The sequence below is a fragment of the Lepidochelys kempii genome, chromosome 8 (genome assembly GCF_965140265.1).
Source record: "Lepidochelys kempii isolate rLepKem1 chromosome 8, rLepKem1.hap2, whole genome shotgun sequence".
In the NCBI taxonomy this organism is placed as follows: Eukaryota; Metazoa; Chordata; order Testudines; family Cheloniidae; genus Lepidochelys; species Lepidochelys kempii.
In genome coordinates, this window is record NC_133263.1 from 1,622,724 (window position 1) to 1,640,181 (window position 17,458).

At 58.8% G+C, this 17,458-nt stretch overlaps 3 protein-coding genes across 3 annotated transcripts; 1 reads left to right on the plus strand and 2 right to left on the minus strand.

Annotated features, from left to right (window-relative positions):
• Window positions 1–2,348: 2,348 nt before the first annotated feature.
• HIGD2A (HIG1 hypoxia inducible domain family member 2A) lies at window positions 2,349–3,482 on the minus strand. Its single transcript, XM_073355173.1, has 2 exons — window positions 3,258–3,482; window positions 2,349–2,731 (listed from the first exon to the last, which is right to left on the minus strand). Exons 1-2 carry the CDS (start codon window positions 3,394–3,396, stop codon window positions 2,565–2,567), a joined length of 306 nt encoding a protein of 101 aa, XP_073211274.1. The 5' UTR covers window positions 3,397–3,482; the 3' UTR covers window positions 2,349–2,564.
• A 143-nt stretch (window positions 3,483–3,625) lies between these two features.
• NOP16 (NOP16 nucleolar protein) lies at window positions 3,626–8,758 on the plus strand. The gene is made up of 5 exons (XM_073355172.1): window positions 3,626–3,807; window positions 5,459–5,573; window positions 6,362–6,431; window positions 7,716–7,822; window positions 8,268–8,758. Exons 1-5 carry the CDS (start codon window positions 3,701–3,703, stop codon window positions 8,409–8,411), a joined length of 543 nt encoding a protein of 180 aa, XP_073211273.1. The 5' UTR covers window positions 3,626–3,700; the 3' UTR covers window positions 8,412–8,758.
• A 415-nt stretch (window positions 8,759–9,173) lies between these two features.
• ARL10 (ARF like GTPase 10) lies at window positions 9,174–17,078 on the minus strand. The gene is made up of 4 exons (XM_073355169.1): window positions 16,850–17,078; window positions 15,316–15,484; window positions 14,697–14,872; window positions 9,174–13,873 (listed from the first exon to the last, which is right to left on the minus strand). Exons 1-4 carry the CDS (start codon window positions 17,000–17,002, stop codon window positions 13,697–13,699), a joined length of 675 nt encoding a protein of 224 aa, XP_073211270.1. The 5' UTR covers window positions 17,003–17,078; the 3' UTR covers window positions 9,174–13,696.
• Window positions 17,079–17,458: the final 380 nt, after the last annotated feature.

The window sequence follows — 17,458 nt, forward strand, 5'->3', positions numbered from 1 at the left end:
GCGGGCATGGGGGAATCCACTGCAGCTGCTGTGCTGAGCCCACAAACTGGGCACAGCAGACTGGGGTAGGGCTAAAAGGAGACCTTAGGGTGGAGCCACCCTAAAGAAAAGCAGGAGTGACCTGGTCAGGGCAGGACCGCTGAGTTAGCGCTGCAGCTTTACTACCAGCAGTTGCTGTGGGCTCAGCTCAGGGCTGGCAGGTCAGGGTTATTGATGAATTCTGAGCCTCGAGGAAGCAGAGAGCTAATCATGATCTTGTTTGGAGTTGAGCTTCCCGCACACAGCTGGGGTTTCTCCTGAGCAGACATTGCCAGTCTCGCTCCATTCAGACTTCAGCCTCTGGGGTAGCTTTCATTGTGCAGACCCTCAGGCTCCAGGGGAGGGGTGCTCCGAGCCTTTCTGGATTAGATGGTAGAAGCAGCTACCCCCTGGCCTGAAACAAGTCAACTCCAGTTGTCCAACGCAGAATCCTCTTTGGAGGTAGCCTCAGTGATGGAGCCAAGACATGGAAAGGAAGGTTCATCCAAAGGAAGGTTTATTAAGCAGCAGCCTCCACCCAACTGAAGAGAAACAGTTTCACCTGTCAACACAATCAGATACAATGCACCGGCCTCCTGCAGGCCACCTCCCAGGACCAGGGCAGAACATGCTACTTCCAAAGCGGAGGTTCACAGGACCTGGCTGTATTTATTCCCAGCAGAGACAAGGACGTCAGCATGCCTGACACTGGGGTGTCAGCTATCATGAAACGTCCCATTACCTTAAATCCAAACTGCCCCTTGTGAAGCAGATCCTGGCTGGGTGAGATGAGCCAACCCCACCACTCTGAGCCCTGCCAGATTGCAAATGAACAAGGTGCTTGCCAGGCTAACCCTGCAATCCCTTCCTCCTGTGCCAAGATTCAAAGCCACAGCACCTTTGGCTGAAACGAAATACCCTGTCCATCCAAATGGCCAATGCAAGTCACTGGGCTCTGGCCAGGGGAAGGGTGGTGGGAGGCAGCAAGAGGTATGTTATTAAGTCTTTGTTCTCTGACTTCATTCTGTCCAGCCTTGCCTCCAAGTAGCTTTATTCTACTCAGAGACGCTGCCCTTACAGGCTTCCACATTCACTGTCTCAAAGACTCGAGGCCATTTGGCTCTGTTTACAAGTACAGGGCAGCAAACCTCCTGGGATCTGAGAGGCAAGCTGGGACCCTCCCCAGTCACAAAGATTCCCTGGACACAATATGGCATGGAGACCCCCTCATGGCACAAATCTTCTGCATAGATCTTCATGTCTGCTGTGTGTAGCTCCTTACGTTCTTCCTTTTGTCAGCCACTCAATGCAGGACCGCAGCCACCAGTCTGGTGCTGTCAATACCATCTGCTTTCTGCCTTTCTCCTTCAGAGTCCTGCACTATGCAGCTGCCAAAAGGAAGGACAGGAGAACTACACCCTGCAGATATGATTAGAGTCAACAGACTATTTCCCTCCCTCTCATTAAATCCTCCCACCCCAGCTCTGCATGTTTGACCTAGGAAGAGCAAACATTCTTTATAATATTGATGTAGCTCCAAAGTACCTGCTAAAGGAGGATCCTTATTCATTGAGATTTTTTCCCATCTTTCAATGTTAATACTAAACACATTCCAGTTAATGCATGGAGAGCTTTTAGACAGAGCCTCCTGCTGGGAAGTTTAAGACAGGAGAAAATACTGCTCCCCTTGGGCATCGGAGACTCAGAATGCAGGAACTTCTAGTTCTTGACAAAGATTGATTAGTTTCACAGTAGTTAAACTCCAACCATTAATATTAAAAAACCCACAGACCTGATGTGACCCCACCTTTGAAACTCTCCAATTTCACACATTCCAACAGAGAGCTGCATTTCCTGTGTCCTAATCTCCATCACTACAGCAGCAGTTCTCTACCTGGTTTTTTCCCCATTGTATATAAGGACCCTTCACAATTTCCCTCTGCTTTGGAATTCAATGTCCTGATCAGAATCTCACTGCAATTCTCTCTTTACAAAGCATGGGTGCAGTTGGCTTATGGTTGGTAACCTAATAGATCTCACATTCTTTCCAGACAAGCCCTGGTCATGGGACATGATCTCTCTAGACAGGATCTAGCCCCAGAGAGGGGGACTGTTCTCTCCCATCCACAGTATTTCGGTCCCACTCCCTGCCCGGAAAGATTCATCACTTGATCGTGCCTAAGGGTCAGCACAGCCCGTTCCCCAGGGGGGTCACCAAGGCAATGGATCCAACGGCCATTAATAATGCTGGGTGCTAGAGACTGATGCTGCCTGTGGGTCCCCCAGGAAAGGATGAGTGCCCATGGAGTCAAGAAATCTCGCAGGTCAGGTTTTAGGTTGAATCACTCAGGTGTATTAGCTGCATTTCCAGAACTCTAGAACCCCGTAGGATCTTTAATAATTGCTCCACCACCACCATTGAGCTGGTCCCCCAGCAAGATGAGAGCTGCACTCACTCTCTCCAGGGCCAAAGGGTCCATTTCTACAACACGAAGCACAGGTTGCCTGTCCACTCCTGGAGGCTGCAGCTCATCGCCAGCCTGACCTTACTTCTGAGCTTTCATTGCTGTGGCCACCACCCCCACCATGATGGCAGCAATGGTGAAGCCCTGAGCCAGGATACGGGCCCGCATCATCAGCTGGGACTGGCGGGTATTGCCTTTCTGGAAGCAAATGAGTCCATAGGTCAGAGCCCCTGCAGTGGAGAGGCAGCCTGCAGAGAGGGACAATGCTGGGAGGTTAGTGGGGGGTGGTAGGCTGAGATCTGAGGGGCAGGGTTCAGGGCCCGCCCTGTGGGTCACCCCTAACTCTCTCCACCCCTTTCCCCAAACCTCAATGTCTCCTCCCTCCCCAGCCCATTTCCCCTGCTTCACCTCCCTCTCCCTGCCCGCGTGGTTAGTAGGCAGGAGGGGGACACCCCAAGGGCTCTCCCTGGGTTATGTCCCATTTCCTGAGCATCCCCAAACCCTTCCAGTTCCTCCTACGTGTCCCAATTGCTTCCCACATTATCCCTGCCCCCCCAGGCCCCTAACTCCCCCATCCCCACAGACATGCCCCCACACCCCAACAGGCACCCAGGCCCCTAACTCCCCCCATGCCACACCCTCCCCCCGACCACTAACTCCCACTGTGCCCCCCAGACCACCCCCCAAAGCCCCAGCTCCCCACTGCCCCCAAAGCCCCAGCTCCCCGCCCCCCCCGGGCCCCCAGCTCCCCGCCCCCCCCGGGCCCCCACTCACCGATAGGCACCAGCGGGTTCTCGCGAGTCTTGCGCAGGAACTTGTCCCGGAACCCCTCCCGATGCAGGGGGGTGGGGACGAAGCCCTCGATAAGGGGGGGGCTGCTGGGGTCAAAGGGTGGCGGGGAGCTCTGAGCCATAGTCACCACTCCCGCGAGCAGCGCAGGAAGGTGACTGCCCGGGACCCTCCTCAGCCACCGTACTTAGAACGGAAGTCAATGGCTGCCGTGGGACTACACATCCCAGCAGGCCTTGCGGCTCCAGCCGTTCGTGTTAGCGCAAGGCCTGCTGGGATATATAGTCCACAGCGGACCGGGCCCTAGCGAAGGTCTGAGGGAAGCCCTGACAGTCGAACTACATTTCCCATCGCGCCCAGCGCCCGCCCCGCCCCGGCGGCGGCCCAGGGGTCTCTGACTGCGGCCGCGTGAGCTCGCAGCCGCCGCGATGCCGAAAGCCAAAGGGAAAAACCGGCGCCAAAAGTTCGGCTACAGCGTCAACCGCAAGCGGCTGAACCGGCAGAGCCGCAAGCGGGCGGCGCCCCGTATCGAATGGTGAGCGGGCCGGGCCGGGCCGAGGGGGCCGCAGGGGAGCGGAGCGGGCCGGGCCGAGCCGAGGGGTGGAGGAGGGAGCGGGCCGGGCGGGGCCGCGGAGGGGGGAGCGGGCCGGGCCGAGGGGTGGAGGAGGGGCCGGGGAGGGGGAGCGGGCCGGGCCGGGCCGAGGGGTGGAGGAGGGAGCGGAGCGGGCCGGGCCGGGCGGGGGGGAGGGGAGCGGAGCGGGCCGGGCCGGGCCGGGGGGCGGGGGGGAGCGGAGCGGGCCGAGCCGAGGGGCGGAGGAGGGAGCGGAGCGGGCCGGGGGGCGGGGGGGAGCGGAGCGGGCCGAGCCGAGGGGTGGAGGAGGGAGCGGAGCGGGCCGGGCGGGGGGGAGGGGAGCGGGGGGGGAGGGGAGCGGGCCGGGCTGGGCCGGGGGGCCGCGGAGGGGGGAGCGGGCCGGGCCGAGGGGCGGAGGAGGGAGCGGAGCGGGCCGGGCGGGGGGGAGGGGAGCGGAGCGGGCCGGGGGGCCGGGCGGGGGGGAGGGGAGCGGGCCGGGCTGGGCCGGGGGGCCGCGGAGGGGGGAGCGGGCCGGGCCGAGGGGCGGAGGAGGGAGCGGGCCGAGGGGCGGGGGGGAGGGGAGCGGGCCGGGCGGAGGGGAGGGGGAGCGGAGCGGGCTGGGCCGGGGGGCCGCGGAGGGGGGGGCGGGCCGGGCCGAGGGGCGGAGGAGGGAGGGGGAGGGGAGCGGGCCGGGCGGGGGGGCTGGAGGGCAGCGGAGCGGGCCGGGCTGAGGGGAGGAGGAGGGAGCGGGCCGGGGGGGGGGGGGCTGGAGGGGAGGGGAGCGGGCCGGGTGGGGGGGGGGCTGGAGGGGAGGGGAGCGGGCCGGGTGGGGGGGGGGCTGGAGGGGAGGGGAGCGGGCCGGGCCGAGGGGCGGAGGAGGGAGGGGGAGGGGAGCGGGCCGGGCGGGGGGGCTGGAGGGCAGCGGAGCGGGCCGGGCTGAGGGGAGGAGGAGGGAGCGGGCCGGGGGGGGGGGCTGGAGGGGAGCGGAGCGGGCCGGGCTGAGGGGAGGAGGAGGGAGCGGGCCGGGGGGGGGGGCGGGCTGGAGGGGAGCGGGCCGGGGCGGAGGAGGGAGGGGGAGGGGAGCGGGCTGGGGCGGAGGAGGGAGGGGGAGGGGAGCGGGCCGGGCGGGGGGGCTGGAGGGCAGCGGAGCGGGCCGGGCCGAGGGGAGGAGGAGGGAGCGGGCCGGGGGGGGGGGGTCGCGGGGAGCGGGCTGGGCCAGGCCGGGTTGAGGGGAGGGAGCGGGCTGTGGGGTGGGAGCGGGGGGATCTGGACCGAGGGGAGGGGGTGGGCCCATGCAGTGGGGCAGAGTGGGCAGTATCCTGGGCTCCATCATTGGTTAGGCCGTGCAGTGGGTCGCGGGGAGGCTGGGCCGCTCAGGACAGCCCCCCTACTAGGGTGCGAGCCACCCCATAAAGGGGTTACAGCTACTGCAGGAGTATTAAAGACCCTGCGCCGGGGGGGTCTGCTCTGGCTGCTGTGGGGGGTGGAAGTGGGGGGGTTCCTGAGGCCAGACACAGGTAGTGGGAACAGGGCTCTTGCGGCAGGGATGGGCCATCAACTGGTGTGGTGTTGCGTGTGAAATGGCCACTTTCCTCCCTCTTTTGTCTCTGGCCAGCTCCCACATCAGACATGCGTGGGACAGAACCAAATCCGTGTCTCGGAACCTGGCTGAAATGGGGCTGGCTGCGGACCCCAACAAGGCGATTCCCATCCGGAAAAGGCAGCTACCGGTAAGTACAGCATACGAGCAACACATTTCTCCCAAGAGGCTAAACCCCAGGGACCAAGAGGGGGCCCAAGGGGTGGAAATGAACATAAGGGAAAAATCAGCTGGGTTGTCTGGCAACACTCCCCAACCTGGATGGGTGACAATTCTCCAGGGGCACTGATGGATGCCCACTCGCAATAGGAGACCCCTAACTAGACTGGACAAGGTACTAGAAAATGTGTCCTGCCTTGGTCTCTGGGGTGTGGACCCAGTGTGGTCTGCCATCTTGATTCTTTCTCGAGTGAGAGTGTGTGTGTGTGAAGGGCCAGGAGTGGCAATGCAGGGAGAGCTTACGCGCATGTGCAAGGAGCTGTTGAGTCTTTTACTTGGGGATTCATTAGCCGGGGCAGTGGGGTTAGCCTGGAGACACTTCACTTGGATCAGAGGGAAAGAAAGCAGTGAACAGTCCCCCTCTTTGTTAAAGCACATGCTGTCAGGCCAAACTTGGCCTTAGCAAATATTGTCACAGTGGGCTTGTGATCAAGAACCTGAAAGCAACCATGTTCACAAGGCATTTCTCTCAACATGGACAGTGACTCTAGGCCGGCCAGCCAGCATAAGAAGTGAATGGTAAATGAGGCTTTTTGAACTTCGAGGTGGTCGTAGTTACATGGACTAAGAAATCTGTTTAAGCCAGTCAGTGGTGCAAGGGCTGGATGGGGAAGGAACAGCCTCCAAAGCCATGTGTGAATGCATGAGCCCCAGGTGAATGGAGTTTTCTTGAGTGGTCTCATCTCCCATTCAATGCAGGTGATGGAAATGGAGGTTGATGGCCAAGACAAAGGGAAGAGAGTTGTGCAGAAGCCTTACGTCCTGGACGGTTGGTACCACCCTCCTCTGGCTCTAAGAGTGCTTGCTTTGCTGGCCACTGCAGCCTCTGGGCACTGCAGTTCCCACTGTGCTCATTTCATGTGAACGAGGTGCAGCTCTTAGGCTCCTGGGTGGGTTGGTAACTTGCCCTCAATTGGGTAAAGCTTGGGTATTTGTTGTTGCAGTATGCACCCTTCAGCCAAGTATTACGGATCCCTACTATGCCATGACTCTGGTATTTATTCTTATGGTGCTGCTGCTTTGCCACAGATGTCGGAAATGGCTTTAGAACTCTCTTCTTGTGGGGGCAGCCAGCAGAGGGAGTTCATGTAGCCAATAACCCCTGTCCTAGAGCTGAGCTACCACTGGTTCATGTTCTCTGCTTTGTGCCCTAGGTGAGGATCTGTCTGATGGATTCCACTTCCTCTCCCCGCTCCTCTGTGCCCTGGCTTGGTTCCTTCTCACCAGAGAGAGCTCTGCTCCTCTGATTGTTTTTAGAGATCCATTGATCTCTGGTGCTTTTTGCAACTAGGAAACTAAGAGGCAAAGCCCGTTGGCTTGTTGTCATATCAAAAAGGGGGTGGGTGAAAGCTGGTTTCTGTAGCAGGACTACAAGCCCACAGGAGCATCCTGGAAAGCTGCCTGCAGCAGCAGCTCCTCCCCTCCGAGCAGGAGACTTAGTAGCGTGTGGCTATGAGTTGGGAGGTAACAGTTGTGCCTAGTGTAATGCAGACTATTAAGGAGACTCTGTCCCATACTGATGTGTGAGCTGAACATTGGCCCTGCTGGGTTTCAGGATTCATTAGCCCCTGAACATCACCATCTTAAGCCCTCGAAGTGTCTGGTCTGGCAAAAGTGTCAAAGGCCCTTAGTTTGCACTGCCAGCTTCTGTCCCGGGCTTGGGATTTAATTGCTCTATCTGATCCCCCAGCCAGGGCATATCTCCAATGTTGTCTCTTCATGACAGCCCCACTCCCGCCTGCTCTCTCATCTGAGCACTGTAGCTGGCCATTGCACTGATGAGACAGACACATGTCACATGTGGTAGAAGGCCTTGAGTCTGGGAACTTCCAATGTGTGTTCTCTGCGCTAACCCACTGAGCAGGTGTTGGTGTGTCTACCCCCACGACTGGGGAGTGGTCATTAATGCTGGACGTGTCCCTGAGAGGGACCAGCCATTGCCAGTGATGCATGGCTCAGTCTCATTTCCACAGATACCAGGTTCAATCTCTGGAAGCATCAGGGCTCCTTAGAAACACTGCATGGTTCTATCTCTTTGTCTTGCGGTGCCTAGAGCTGGAGTATGAGGCCAGCCTCCCGGAGAAGAAGTCGGAGACACTCTCCAGAGACCTTATCGACTATGTGCAGTACATGATACGGAACCATGGCGAGAACTACAAGGTGGGTGGTCCCTGGCTTTGCCCGGTGAGGGTCGGAGGACATGTCTGGGAGCCTCTGCCTCAGTGCTTGTGGCCACTGGGAGAGCGACAGCGCAATCCTGTTACAGCATCTTCCTAGCCATTGGGGGGGCACCAAGAAGCAGCCAGAGGTGTTCCGTGCCTGGAGCCTGCCTCCTCCTGTCTGGCTGCTCTGTCAGGGAAGTGGCTCTTTGAATTTCCTGGTTTGCATCTGAGTCACCTTTAGGGTGCATGAAACCTCACCCAGCCTCTAACCACACCTGCCTGTGAGTGGAGTTGAGTGGGCGGCTCAAGGTGCCAACCCTGTGCTGCATGCAGCCAGCCGCAGAGGTGCTTGTTCTTGGGCTGTGGGGGTCTCCTGGATATCTGCTCCATCCAGCCCCCAGCGAGGCAGCTTCCCTGACTCTGTCCCCTCTCCCCACCCCCAGGACATGGCTCGTGATGAGAAGAACTACTACCAGGACACGCCCAAGCAGATCAAGAGGAAGATCAGTGTGTATAAGCGCTTCTACCCTGAGGAGTTCCAGGCTTTCACTGCATCCCTGCAGCAGGTCAAGATAGACCAACAGTAACTGCCCCCACCCTGCCCTGTTGGACTCACCTGCAATGGCAGGTCTCGTGCCGCCACTCCCCAGGCAAACCAGGGAAGATTGACTCTGCCTGCTGGTGCCCTTTCACCATGCGCAGGCTGGGGCCCGCTGAACTAGATGTAGGTTCTGGTGGGCCAGGAAGGATCCGCCCTCCAGGGGGAGATGGTGGGACTGAGCATGTGCGAGAACGGGCTCCTCCGTGTGGCTCTGCAGGCCCTAAGGCCACTGGGGAGAAGGCCACTGCCTCACCATAGTGGGGGCGAAGGGAAGAGACCATCTCTTGTGTCCTGCAGCTCTTAGTTACAATAAATCAGACTCTTCCAAACCAGCATGAATACACCCGAGTGCAGCTCGCTCAAGGGCTTCAGCTCCTCCCTGCACTGTGCAGAGCTGGGGTGGCCCCGGCACTGACCCAAGGAAGTCTTCATTCTGGGAACTGCTCTGGCTCTTCAGGGGTGGTGCAAGTCACCTGGCTGGGAGGTGCTGTGGCCCCCTGCCCAATGCAGCCATGGGGCTGGATTGTTCAGTCCCCACAAAAAGTCCACAGGGTTTTGCTGCTGGCTGCTTCAGAACAGCAGCCCTGGGACTGGGAGGAGAGGCTGGCAGGGTGCTGCCTTTCCCCAGCGCTACATGTTTACCAGCAGGGACTCACGCTTGCCCTTATCTCTACCAGAGTGCTACCCAGGCCTCAGTGGGTGAGGAGCCAGATTAGTGAGTGGGGCACCCAAAAGAGCCACAGTCGTGTGAATTCATCGTTCCATTTACTATTGTACTAGTCATATTTAAACAGTGTGACGGGGAAATATTTAGTTTGTATAGATTATTCTCACAGCAAAATGGCTGACCAAGTATTTTTATCAACTGCAATTGGTTAATATAGTAAAAGCAGCCTGACTGGTTAATGAAATCAGTGTTTTCATAGCAGGAGCTGCAAAGAGCCACTTGTTGTTCCCCTGCCTCAGGCTGAATGTCACTGGCCCTAGAGAACACCTGCCCCTCCCAGGGGCTTTTCTGTGGTACTGCACGGAGGGACTTACTGCACAAGGCTCAGGCTTATCCCCTTGGTAACTGAGAGCAGCTGCCAGCCTTGAGTGCTACTGACCCTGAAGGCTCTGCTCACTCAGCCTGCACAAGATCCCCCTGCCTGTGCCCTTCTGCAATGCCAGCCCTGGGGTTGGCAGCAGCAAATGGCCTGAATGCATTAAAGTAGCGCTGCACCAGTGCTGGGGGGCCCTGTAGCTCCTCTGCCTGCACCCTGCCTCGTCCCCTAACACAAGGAGAGGGGAAGGAAGGGGGGTAGCAGGAAGCAGAGCAACTACGTGGCTTGGGGAAGAGTTGCTCCCCAAGGAGCACCTAAAGAGCTCTAGAAAACACCCCTCTCCCCTTCTACACCCATCTCCTGCTGAACATGGGGCAGGCAGACCAACCTACCCTTGGCCTCTTCCACACTCAGGCTGTGATTACAAGCCAGGGAAGCACCTGGTCCTTAGGCAGCTGGAGACAGGAATGGGCAGGTGCACCCTTCCTGTGTAACAGCAGGCACGTGCCCCTCCTTTGTCTCCCAGCAAGGCACGTCTCACTCCCACTTGCTTCTGGCAGGGCTCTCTGCCCCACACCTGGGGCTGCTCAGGAATGTTTCAGCCACTGCTGCTGGGGGTGGTTTACTCTCCCAGTGGAGCTTTGTTCCAGACACAGCATATGGGCCCAGTACAGGCCTGTAGGAGCCTCAACTGCCTTTCCTCACCGTGTGGGGGGGGGGAGGGGGTGAGTGCAGGGATGTACCTGTACCAACTGCAGACTTTTGCTTGGAGGCTGGACTGGCACCAGTGCCTCTGTCTGTTAGGCACCTACCCCATCTGTCCCTGCAGGGCGGACGGCTTGGGCAGCGACTGACTCCAGGAGCTTCCCCCTTTCCTGGGGGTTAGCAGCACAGGTGTCCCCTCACTGTGGCTCCCGTACCTGTCGTGGTTCACAGCCATGGGAGACACCTGCCTGCAAAGCTTTTTAAAGGGAAGGGAAGAGTCCCTGGGAGGCAGGGGAGAAAAGCTGCCCCAACTGGGCTCTCCCCAGCTCGCCGCCCCACCAAACTGTCCCTCCAAACTGTCCCAGAAGCTACCCTGGCTAGCCACCTCCAATGAGCAGAGCAAGACAAAAACGCCACCTCCTCCCGCTGCCAGCAGAGGGGCCAGTCTAACCCCGAGAACGTGGGCTCCCCAGCATGGCCAGACTGGCCCATTCCCAGCAGCAGTACATGTAAAGAGCTGCTGTCTCTTTGCAACTGTGAGCAGACAGGAGCGGGGCCCGGGAGACTCCTCCCTAGCAGAGGGCAGTAACTGGCCATGGGACAGCGTGGTACCAGCAGCCCCATTAATCCCACTGCAGGAGCCCTGGCCGCATGAGGGATTCTGCTCCCTTCGCACCATGGAAAGACAATTAGCAATAGCTCCAACTAGGGGCAGAACTTTTCTTGACCTGCTGCTCACAAACCGGGAAGAATTAGTGGGGGAAGCATCAGAGGATGGGAATCTGGGAGGCAGTGACCATGAGTTAGTAGAGTTCAGGATCCTGACACAGGGAAGAAAGGTAAGCAGAAGGATACGGACCCTGGACTTCAGGAAAACAGACTTCGACTCCCTCAGGGAACGGATGGGTAGGATCCCCTGGGGGGCTAACATGAAGGGGAAAGGAGTCCAGGAGAGCTGGCTGTATTTCAAGGAATCCCTATTGAGGTTACAGGGACAAACCATCCCGATGAGTCGAAAGAATAGTAAATATGGCAGGCGACCAGCTTGGCTTAACGGTGAAATCCTAGCGGATCTTAAACATAAAAAAGAAGCTTACAAGAAGTGGAAGGTTGGACATATGACCCCGGGAAGAGTATAAAAATATTGCTCAGGCATGTAGGAATGAAATCAGGAGGGCCAAATCGCACCTGGAGCTGCAGCTAGCGAGAGATGTCAAGAGTAACAAGAAGGGTTTCTTCAGGTATGTTGGCAACAAGAAGAAAGCCAAGGAAAGTGTGGGCCCCTTAATGAATGAGGGAGGCAACCTAGTGACAGAGGATGTGGAAAAAGCTAATGTACTCAATGCTTTTTTTGCCTCTGTCTTCACTAACAAGGTCAGCTCCCAGACTGCTGCGCTGGGCATCACAACATGGGGAATACATGGCCAGCCCTCTGTGGAGAAAGAGGTGGATAGGGACTATTTAGAAAAGCTGGATGTACACAAGTCCATGGGGCCGGACGAGTTGCATCCGAGAGTGCTAAAGGAATTGGCGGCTGTGATTGCAGAGCCATTGGCCATTATCTTTGAAAACTCGTGGTGAACGGGGGAAGTCCCAGATGACTGGAAAAAGGCTAATGTAGTGCCAATCTTTAAAAAAGGGAAGAAGGAGGATCCTGGGAACTACAGGCCAGTCAGCCTCACCTCAGTCCCCAGAAAAATCATGGAGCAGGTCCTCAAAGAATCAATCCTGAAGCACTTACATGAGAGGAAAGTGATCAGGAACAGTCAGCATGGATTCACCAAGGGAAGGTCATGCCTGACTAATCTAATTGCCTTCTATGATGAGATTACTGGTTCTGTGGATGAAGGGAAAGCAGTGGATGTATTGTTTCTTGACTTTAGCAAAGCTTTTGACATGGTCTCCCACAGTATTCTTGTCAGCAAGTTTAAAGAAGTATGGGCTGGATGAATGCACTATAAGGTGGGTAGAAAGTTGGCTAGATTGTCAGGCTCAACGGGTAGTGATGAATGGCTCCATGTCTAGTTAGCAGCCGGTGTCAAGTGGAGTGCCCCAGGGGTCGGTCCTGGGGCCGGTTTTGTTCAATATCTTCATAAATGATCTGGAGGATGGTGTGGATTGCACTCTCAGCAAATTTGCAGATGATACTAAACTGGGAGGAGTGGTAGATACGCTGGAGGGCAGGGATAGGATACAGAGGGACCTAGACAAATTGGAGGATTGGGCCAAAAGAAATCTGATGAGGTTCAATAAGGATAAGTGCAGGGTCCTGCACTTAGGACGGAAGAATCCCATGCACCGCTACAGACTAGGGACCGAATGGCTAGGCAGCAGTTCTGCGGAAAAGGACCTAAGGGTGACAGTGGACGAGAAGCTGAATATGAGTCAGCAGTGTGCCCTTGTTGCCAAGAAGGCCAATGGCATTTTGGGATGTATAAGTAGGGGCATAGCGAGCAGATCGAGGGATGTGATCGCTCCCCTCTATTCGACATTGGTGAGGCCTCATCTGGAGTACTGTGTCCAGTTTTGGGCCCCACGCTACAAGAAGGATGTGGATAAATTGGGGAGAGTCCAGCGAAGGGCAACAAAAATGATTAGGGGGCTGGAACACATGACTTATGAGGAGAGGCTGAGGGAACTGGGATTGTTTAGTCTGCAGAAGAGAAGAATGAGGGGGGATTTGATAGCTGCTTTCAACTGCCTGAGAGGTGGTTCCAGAGAAGATGGTTCTAGGCTATTCTCAGTGGTAGAAGAGGACAGGACAAGGAGTAATGGTCTCAAGTTGCAGTGGGGGAGGTTTAGGTTGGATATTAGGAAAAACTTTTTCCCTAGGAGGGTGGTGAAACACTGGAATGCGTTACCTAGGGAGGTGGTAGAATCTCCTTCCTTAGAAGTTTTTAAGGTCAGGCTTGACAAAGCCCTGGCTGGGATGATTTAATTGGGGATTGGTCCTGCTTTGAGCAGGGGGTTGGACTAGATGACCTCCTGAGGTCCCTACCAATCCTGATATTCTATGATTCTATGAATTGCTGCCTGCCACAGAAGAGCCTCGCTGCAGGAGCTCCTATAGCCCCTCCTCTGCCCCATCTCCTGCCCTTCCTGTGCCAAGAAGCACCCAGGGGTCCTGCCTACACATCCTTCATTTAGGTTTGTCAATTTGTCACTGGGGGGCTTGGGGATATTGTGTGTAAACATCACTGTGCCCCAGCTAGAGATGGGAGACTCCGCCCGTGAGCTGCATGGGGACAAAGGCTGTTCTCCCATCTCGCCAGAGATCCATGACTGGGCTGGGCCGCTGTGTCCTGAGAGCAGCATGTATAGATCCCAAGGGGGGTGTAACTGCACAGCATCTCCCCAAGGGAGCATAGAGAAGCCGATTGGGGATAGCAGCATGGGAGTAGAGTGGCTCTGGCCCCTGACAGTGCAGAGCCAGCAGTCTCCAGTCCAGCACCTCAGTTCCAGGCAAAGACGAGCAGCAGCAGGGTCAGTCCAGCCTGCCCGTCTCTAGAGCGTGAAGAGCACTTCAGAGCTGGGAGAGCAGTTCCACCAGTAGACTCTTCACACGCCGGATGCTGGTGGCACTGGCCAGCGCAGCGTGAGTGGCGCTCGTGGGCAGCAGGAAGAATTCCCTCTGTCCATTCAGCGTGTGCAGGGCCAGCTCCTGGTGCAGCTCAGCCGTGCTCAGGGCATCACCCTTGTCCTAGGAGAAACCAGGAGCAGCTGGGTTTGAGTGGTGTCACTCAGCTCCTTAACCAACCTGCAAAGCCACCATCTGCCTTAACCTATGCAGCTCCCCTTCCAACAGGGCTCAGCCACGGCAGGGTGGGGCAGAGCAGGGCCCTGCATGGATGGAGCTGCCAGGGCTCATGCCCATTCATTGTGGCCCCAGAAAGCGATGAGTCTGCACTTGGGCGTAGCTTCAGAGCCCAAGAACTGGAAGGGATCCCTGCAGCGTAGGGGGAGCGGACTGTGATGCTCAGAGGGCTGCAATTAGGTGAGCCTCAGCCCCCCTTTTTGCATTGAGGTCATTTACATTGTTGTTCTTCCCCTGGAAACCACAATTTAACAGTGGTGCCAGCTAGAACGCTGGAGATCTGAGTTATATGCTTGAACTAAATTCTGTTCTATACATGTTCTTATATGATGCTGAGCACCGGGATTTCCTCTGTCCTGGGCGTCTCTCATCCTCGCCCAAGGGGCAGAGTGTATGCAGGAGAAGGGGTTGTTGAGGATTTTCTATATGCAGTGCGTGCCGCACACACACACGCGTTAGCAAAGCCGAGGCCAAAGAAAGGTGCCCTTCACTTTCTATTCTACATTGGGTTTTTATACCCCTCGTCGCTGCAGTACTGGAGTGCTGTCTGAGCAGAGAGGAGGAGGTTTGTGAGGGTTCTTCATGTGTCCCCTTTTGGGCCCAAGCAGCCCTGCCTTAGGGGTCTGAAAATTCTTTGCTACAACTGCCTTGTCCCTGGCCAGCCAGAGCCTTACAAGTGCCCAGAGGGATGAGATGCTGAGATTCTGACCTGTTTGTTGGCCAGGACGACCAAGGGCAACCGAGGATCCTCAGCCAGCAGCCAATGCAGCTCCTGTCGAGCTGTAGGGAGGCGTGGCCCGTCTGAAGAGTCCACTACGAACACCAGCACGTGGGCCTGACTCAGGTACTGGTTCCAGTAAAATCGCAAGTTCTGGCTGCCGCCGACTGAGATATAAGGAGCCAGAAGTCATCTATGCAGCCAGCCCAGGAACGGGGGGTGGGGGGGTCAGGGGTGCATTTCCGAAGCTCTGCACCCCAGGCTTAAACTGGGAAGAAGACATGGGAAACGGGGGTGTGTGGGTGTGAAGATTTCTTAAATGTGTTTCCTGGGGGCATCAGGAAGGAGACAAAACTCCCTCTTGCAGTGGGGGAGAAGCAGTGCAGAGGGGCCTAGGCACCTCTAACCAAACTGAGAGGCACTTACTTACACAAGTGCTCTAGCCGCTGGTGACCAGACACGCATGGAGTCGAAGGTAATTCCTGGGCAGGCTAGCTCTGAGCATGGATTCTCCAGGTGGGCCAGCCCTGCGGACTAGTTTTAAAAGCTCCCTGCTCTGTGGCAAGAGGTCGGCCCTGCCCCCAACAAGGGAGCCCAGGGCCAGACTTACGCTCCAGCAGGTCGATCTGGAAGCCTTCTGCGTACACTTGGACTGAGTTGAAGCCCTGGGTGGGTGCTGTGCGGTCCTTGGCTGCCTCACTGGAGATGTAGTGGAGAACGCTGCTCTTCCCAGCTCCCTCCAGGCCCAGCACCAGGACCTGCCGCATGGAGAAATCCAGCTGCCAGGAGAGCAAGGGACTGGAATTAGAGCAGTGGAGCGGCTGATGCAGGGACCCTGGAAAGGGAAGGGCGTTCCCTCAGCTACTGGAGGGGGTGCTGCCTGGGCCAAGCACAAGCAAAGCAAGTGGCCACACGGTGCCCCATGTCCCCTGCAAGAACCACAATTCAACGTCAGCCCAGCCCCTGCCCGCATCTCCCTGCGCAGGGCCCAGTGCTGCCCGCTTGCAGCCCTGCAGTTGTAACCCCTGGGGGCCACAGGTTCTGGCAGGGGAGGACAACCAGCTTTATGCCTGGGGTCTAGCAAAGGACTTCCTGACCCAGGTCCCTCACTGAAGAGGTGGAGAGCAAGGAGGTATACCCACAACTTCAAATTGCAGTCTCCAGGTGAAGCGCCTTCCTCTCCCTGCCCCAGTATGTGCCTTGTGGGCTTGCCCTGACCTGGCACAACCTGGGGGCTCTATGCCGTTTCCATAACTGGAGGGGCGGGGACTGGGAGGAGGGGAGTTGCTGCAGTGGGGCAGGCAGAGGCGGGCTGATGCCAGCCTATAGCAACATCCGGCTGCCACATCCAGGAAGCAGCCCAACTCTCCAGGGGAGGAGGTATCCCAGGCTGCTCTGTAGTTAGCCTTTTGAATGCCAGGACCAAAACGCCAGCGTGTGGGGAGCAGGGCAGGCACCCAGGGGGCGGGAAACCCGGGTGGAAACAGGTGCCGTGTAAAGCCCTGCATGGTGGGGCTTGAAGAGGGGACACCCCATCCACTCCCTGACTCACCTTAGCTGGCCACCCAGCTTGTCTGGGTTGGGGGGGTACAATACAAAAAATTGGGGGGCACATGACCCCCCCCCCCCGCCCGCATCATCTCTGGAGGCAAAAATGACAGAAACAACTGGAAGGGGGCACACATAAGCTTGCTTGCCCCAGAGCTAAAATGCCGGGGGGGGGGGGCTCTGTTGGCTGCAGATAGGGCTGGCTGCGGGGCCGGGCGGGGGGGCTACATGGAGAACTCCGTGTGGAGGGCAGGGCCCCCCTGGGCTCCCACCGCGTGGCTAGTGCGGCCTCACCCAGCCCCGGGGGGCGCAGTCCCTGACCAGGCCCAGCCGGAGCTGCTGGCTCCTGGGGGAGAAGGGAGGTGCCCCCAGCCCTGGCAACAAGGCGCAGGGCTTGGCACCCCGCTGCCCCCCGGGCAGGAAACGGGGGGCGGGAGGGGGGGGGCAGAGACCTGCCGGTGCTTCTGGCAGGGAACGGGGCGGGGGGGGGTCTCCAGCCACGTGCGCGGCCCGGGACCCAGCGCCCCCCCCGCCCCCGCCCCCGCCGCCGCCGCCGCCGCCGCCCCGGTCCGGCCGCGGAGCGCCCCCGGCTTTACCTGCCCCGCGGCCGGCGGCGGCCCCCAGCGCGCCCCCCAGCGGCCGCCGCCGGGGAAGTACGTCCTCCAGGCGATGAAGAGGAGCGAGCCCAGGGCGGCCACGGCGGCGCCCAGCGCCAGGCTCAGGTGTCCGAAGGCGCCGGGAGGAGCCATGGGGGCCCGGGCGGGGCCGGCTGCCCGCCCGCCCGGCTCTGACAGGGGCCGCGCCGCTCCGCCCGCGCCGCGCGTGGGAGGCGAGGCGGCGAGCGAGGCGCTTCCTCTTCCTGTTCGGAGGCCAGGCGGGGCGGCCGCCGTGGGCAGGGCCGCCGGCCGCGAGTGGGGCTCGCCCACGCGGGGGGTGCTCGCCGTGCCGCGGCTGCCACGGGCGGGTCGGCGCCGCTAGGAGCCTCGGGCTGCCCACGCGGGCTGGCGGCGGCCACGCTCGGACGTGCTCAGGGGGGCTCCCACCCCCACGCGTGCTGGCGGCGGCTGCGGGCGGGGCGCTGCTCCTCAGCTCCCCCCGGCGCTGCGCTTCGCCCTGCTCACGCCACGCCGGGGCCCACCCAGCGCCGCCGGCGAGCCAGCCACGAGCGGACCGGCTCGGGCAGGACCTGCCCTTCCTCGGGGCCG

What these genes read in the sequence shown, in the direction of transcription:
- ARL10 (XM_073355169.1), bottom strand. Translation starts at nt 17,002, where the DNA reads ATGGCTCCTCCCGGCGCCTTCGGACACCTGAGCCTGGCGCTGGGCGCC. An exon ending in CGCCGCCGGCCGCGGGGCAG is followed by an intron (nt 15,485 to 16,849) that starts GTAAAGCCGGGG and finishes CTCTCCTGGCAG; the next exon opens with CTGGATTTCTCCATGCGGCA. An exon ending in TCGTCCTGGCCAACAAACAG is followed by an intron (nt 13,874 to 14,696) that starts GTCAGAATCTCA and finishes GGTTTCTCCTAG; the next exon opens with GACAAGGGTGATGCCCTGAG.
- HIGD2A (XM_073355173.1), bottom strand. Translation starts at nt 3,396, where the DNA reads ATGGCTCAGAGCTCCCCGCCACCCTTTGACCCCAGCAGCCCCCCCCTT. An exon ending in GAACCCGCTGGTGCCTATCG is followed by an intron (nt 2,732 to 3,257) that starts GTGAGTGGGGGC and finishes CCCTCTCTGCAG; the next exon opens with GCTGCCTCTCCACTGCAGGG.
- NOP16 (XM_073355172.1), top strand. Translation starts at nt 3,701, where the DNA reads ATGCCGAAAGCCAAAGGGAAAAACCGGCGCCAAAAGTTCGGCTACAGC. An exon ending in TCCGGAAAAGGCAGCTACCG is followed by an intron (nt 5,574 to 6,361) that starts GTAAGTACAGCA and finishes CATTCAATGCAG; the next exon opens with GTGATGGAAATGGAGGTTGA. An exon ending in GAAGCCTTACGTCCTGGACG is followed by an intron (nt 6,432 to 7,715) that starts GTTGGTACCACC and finishes TGCGGTGCCTAG; the next exon opens with AGCTGGAGTATGAGGCCAGC.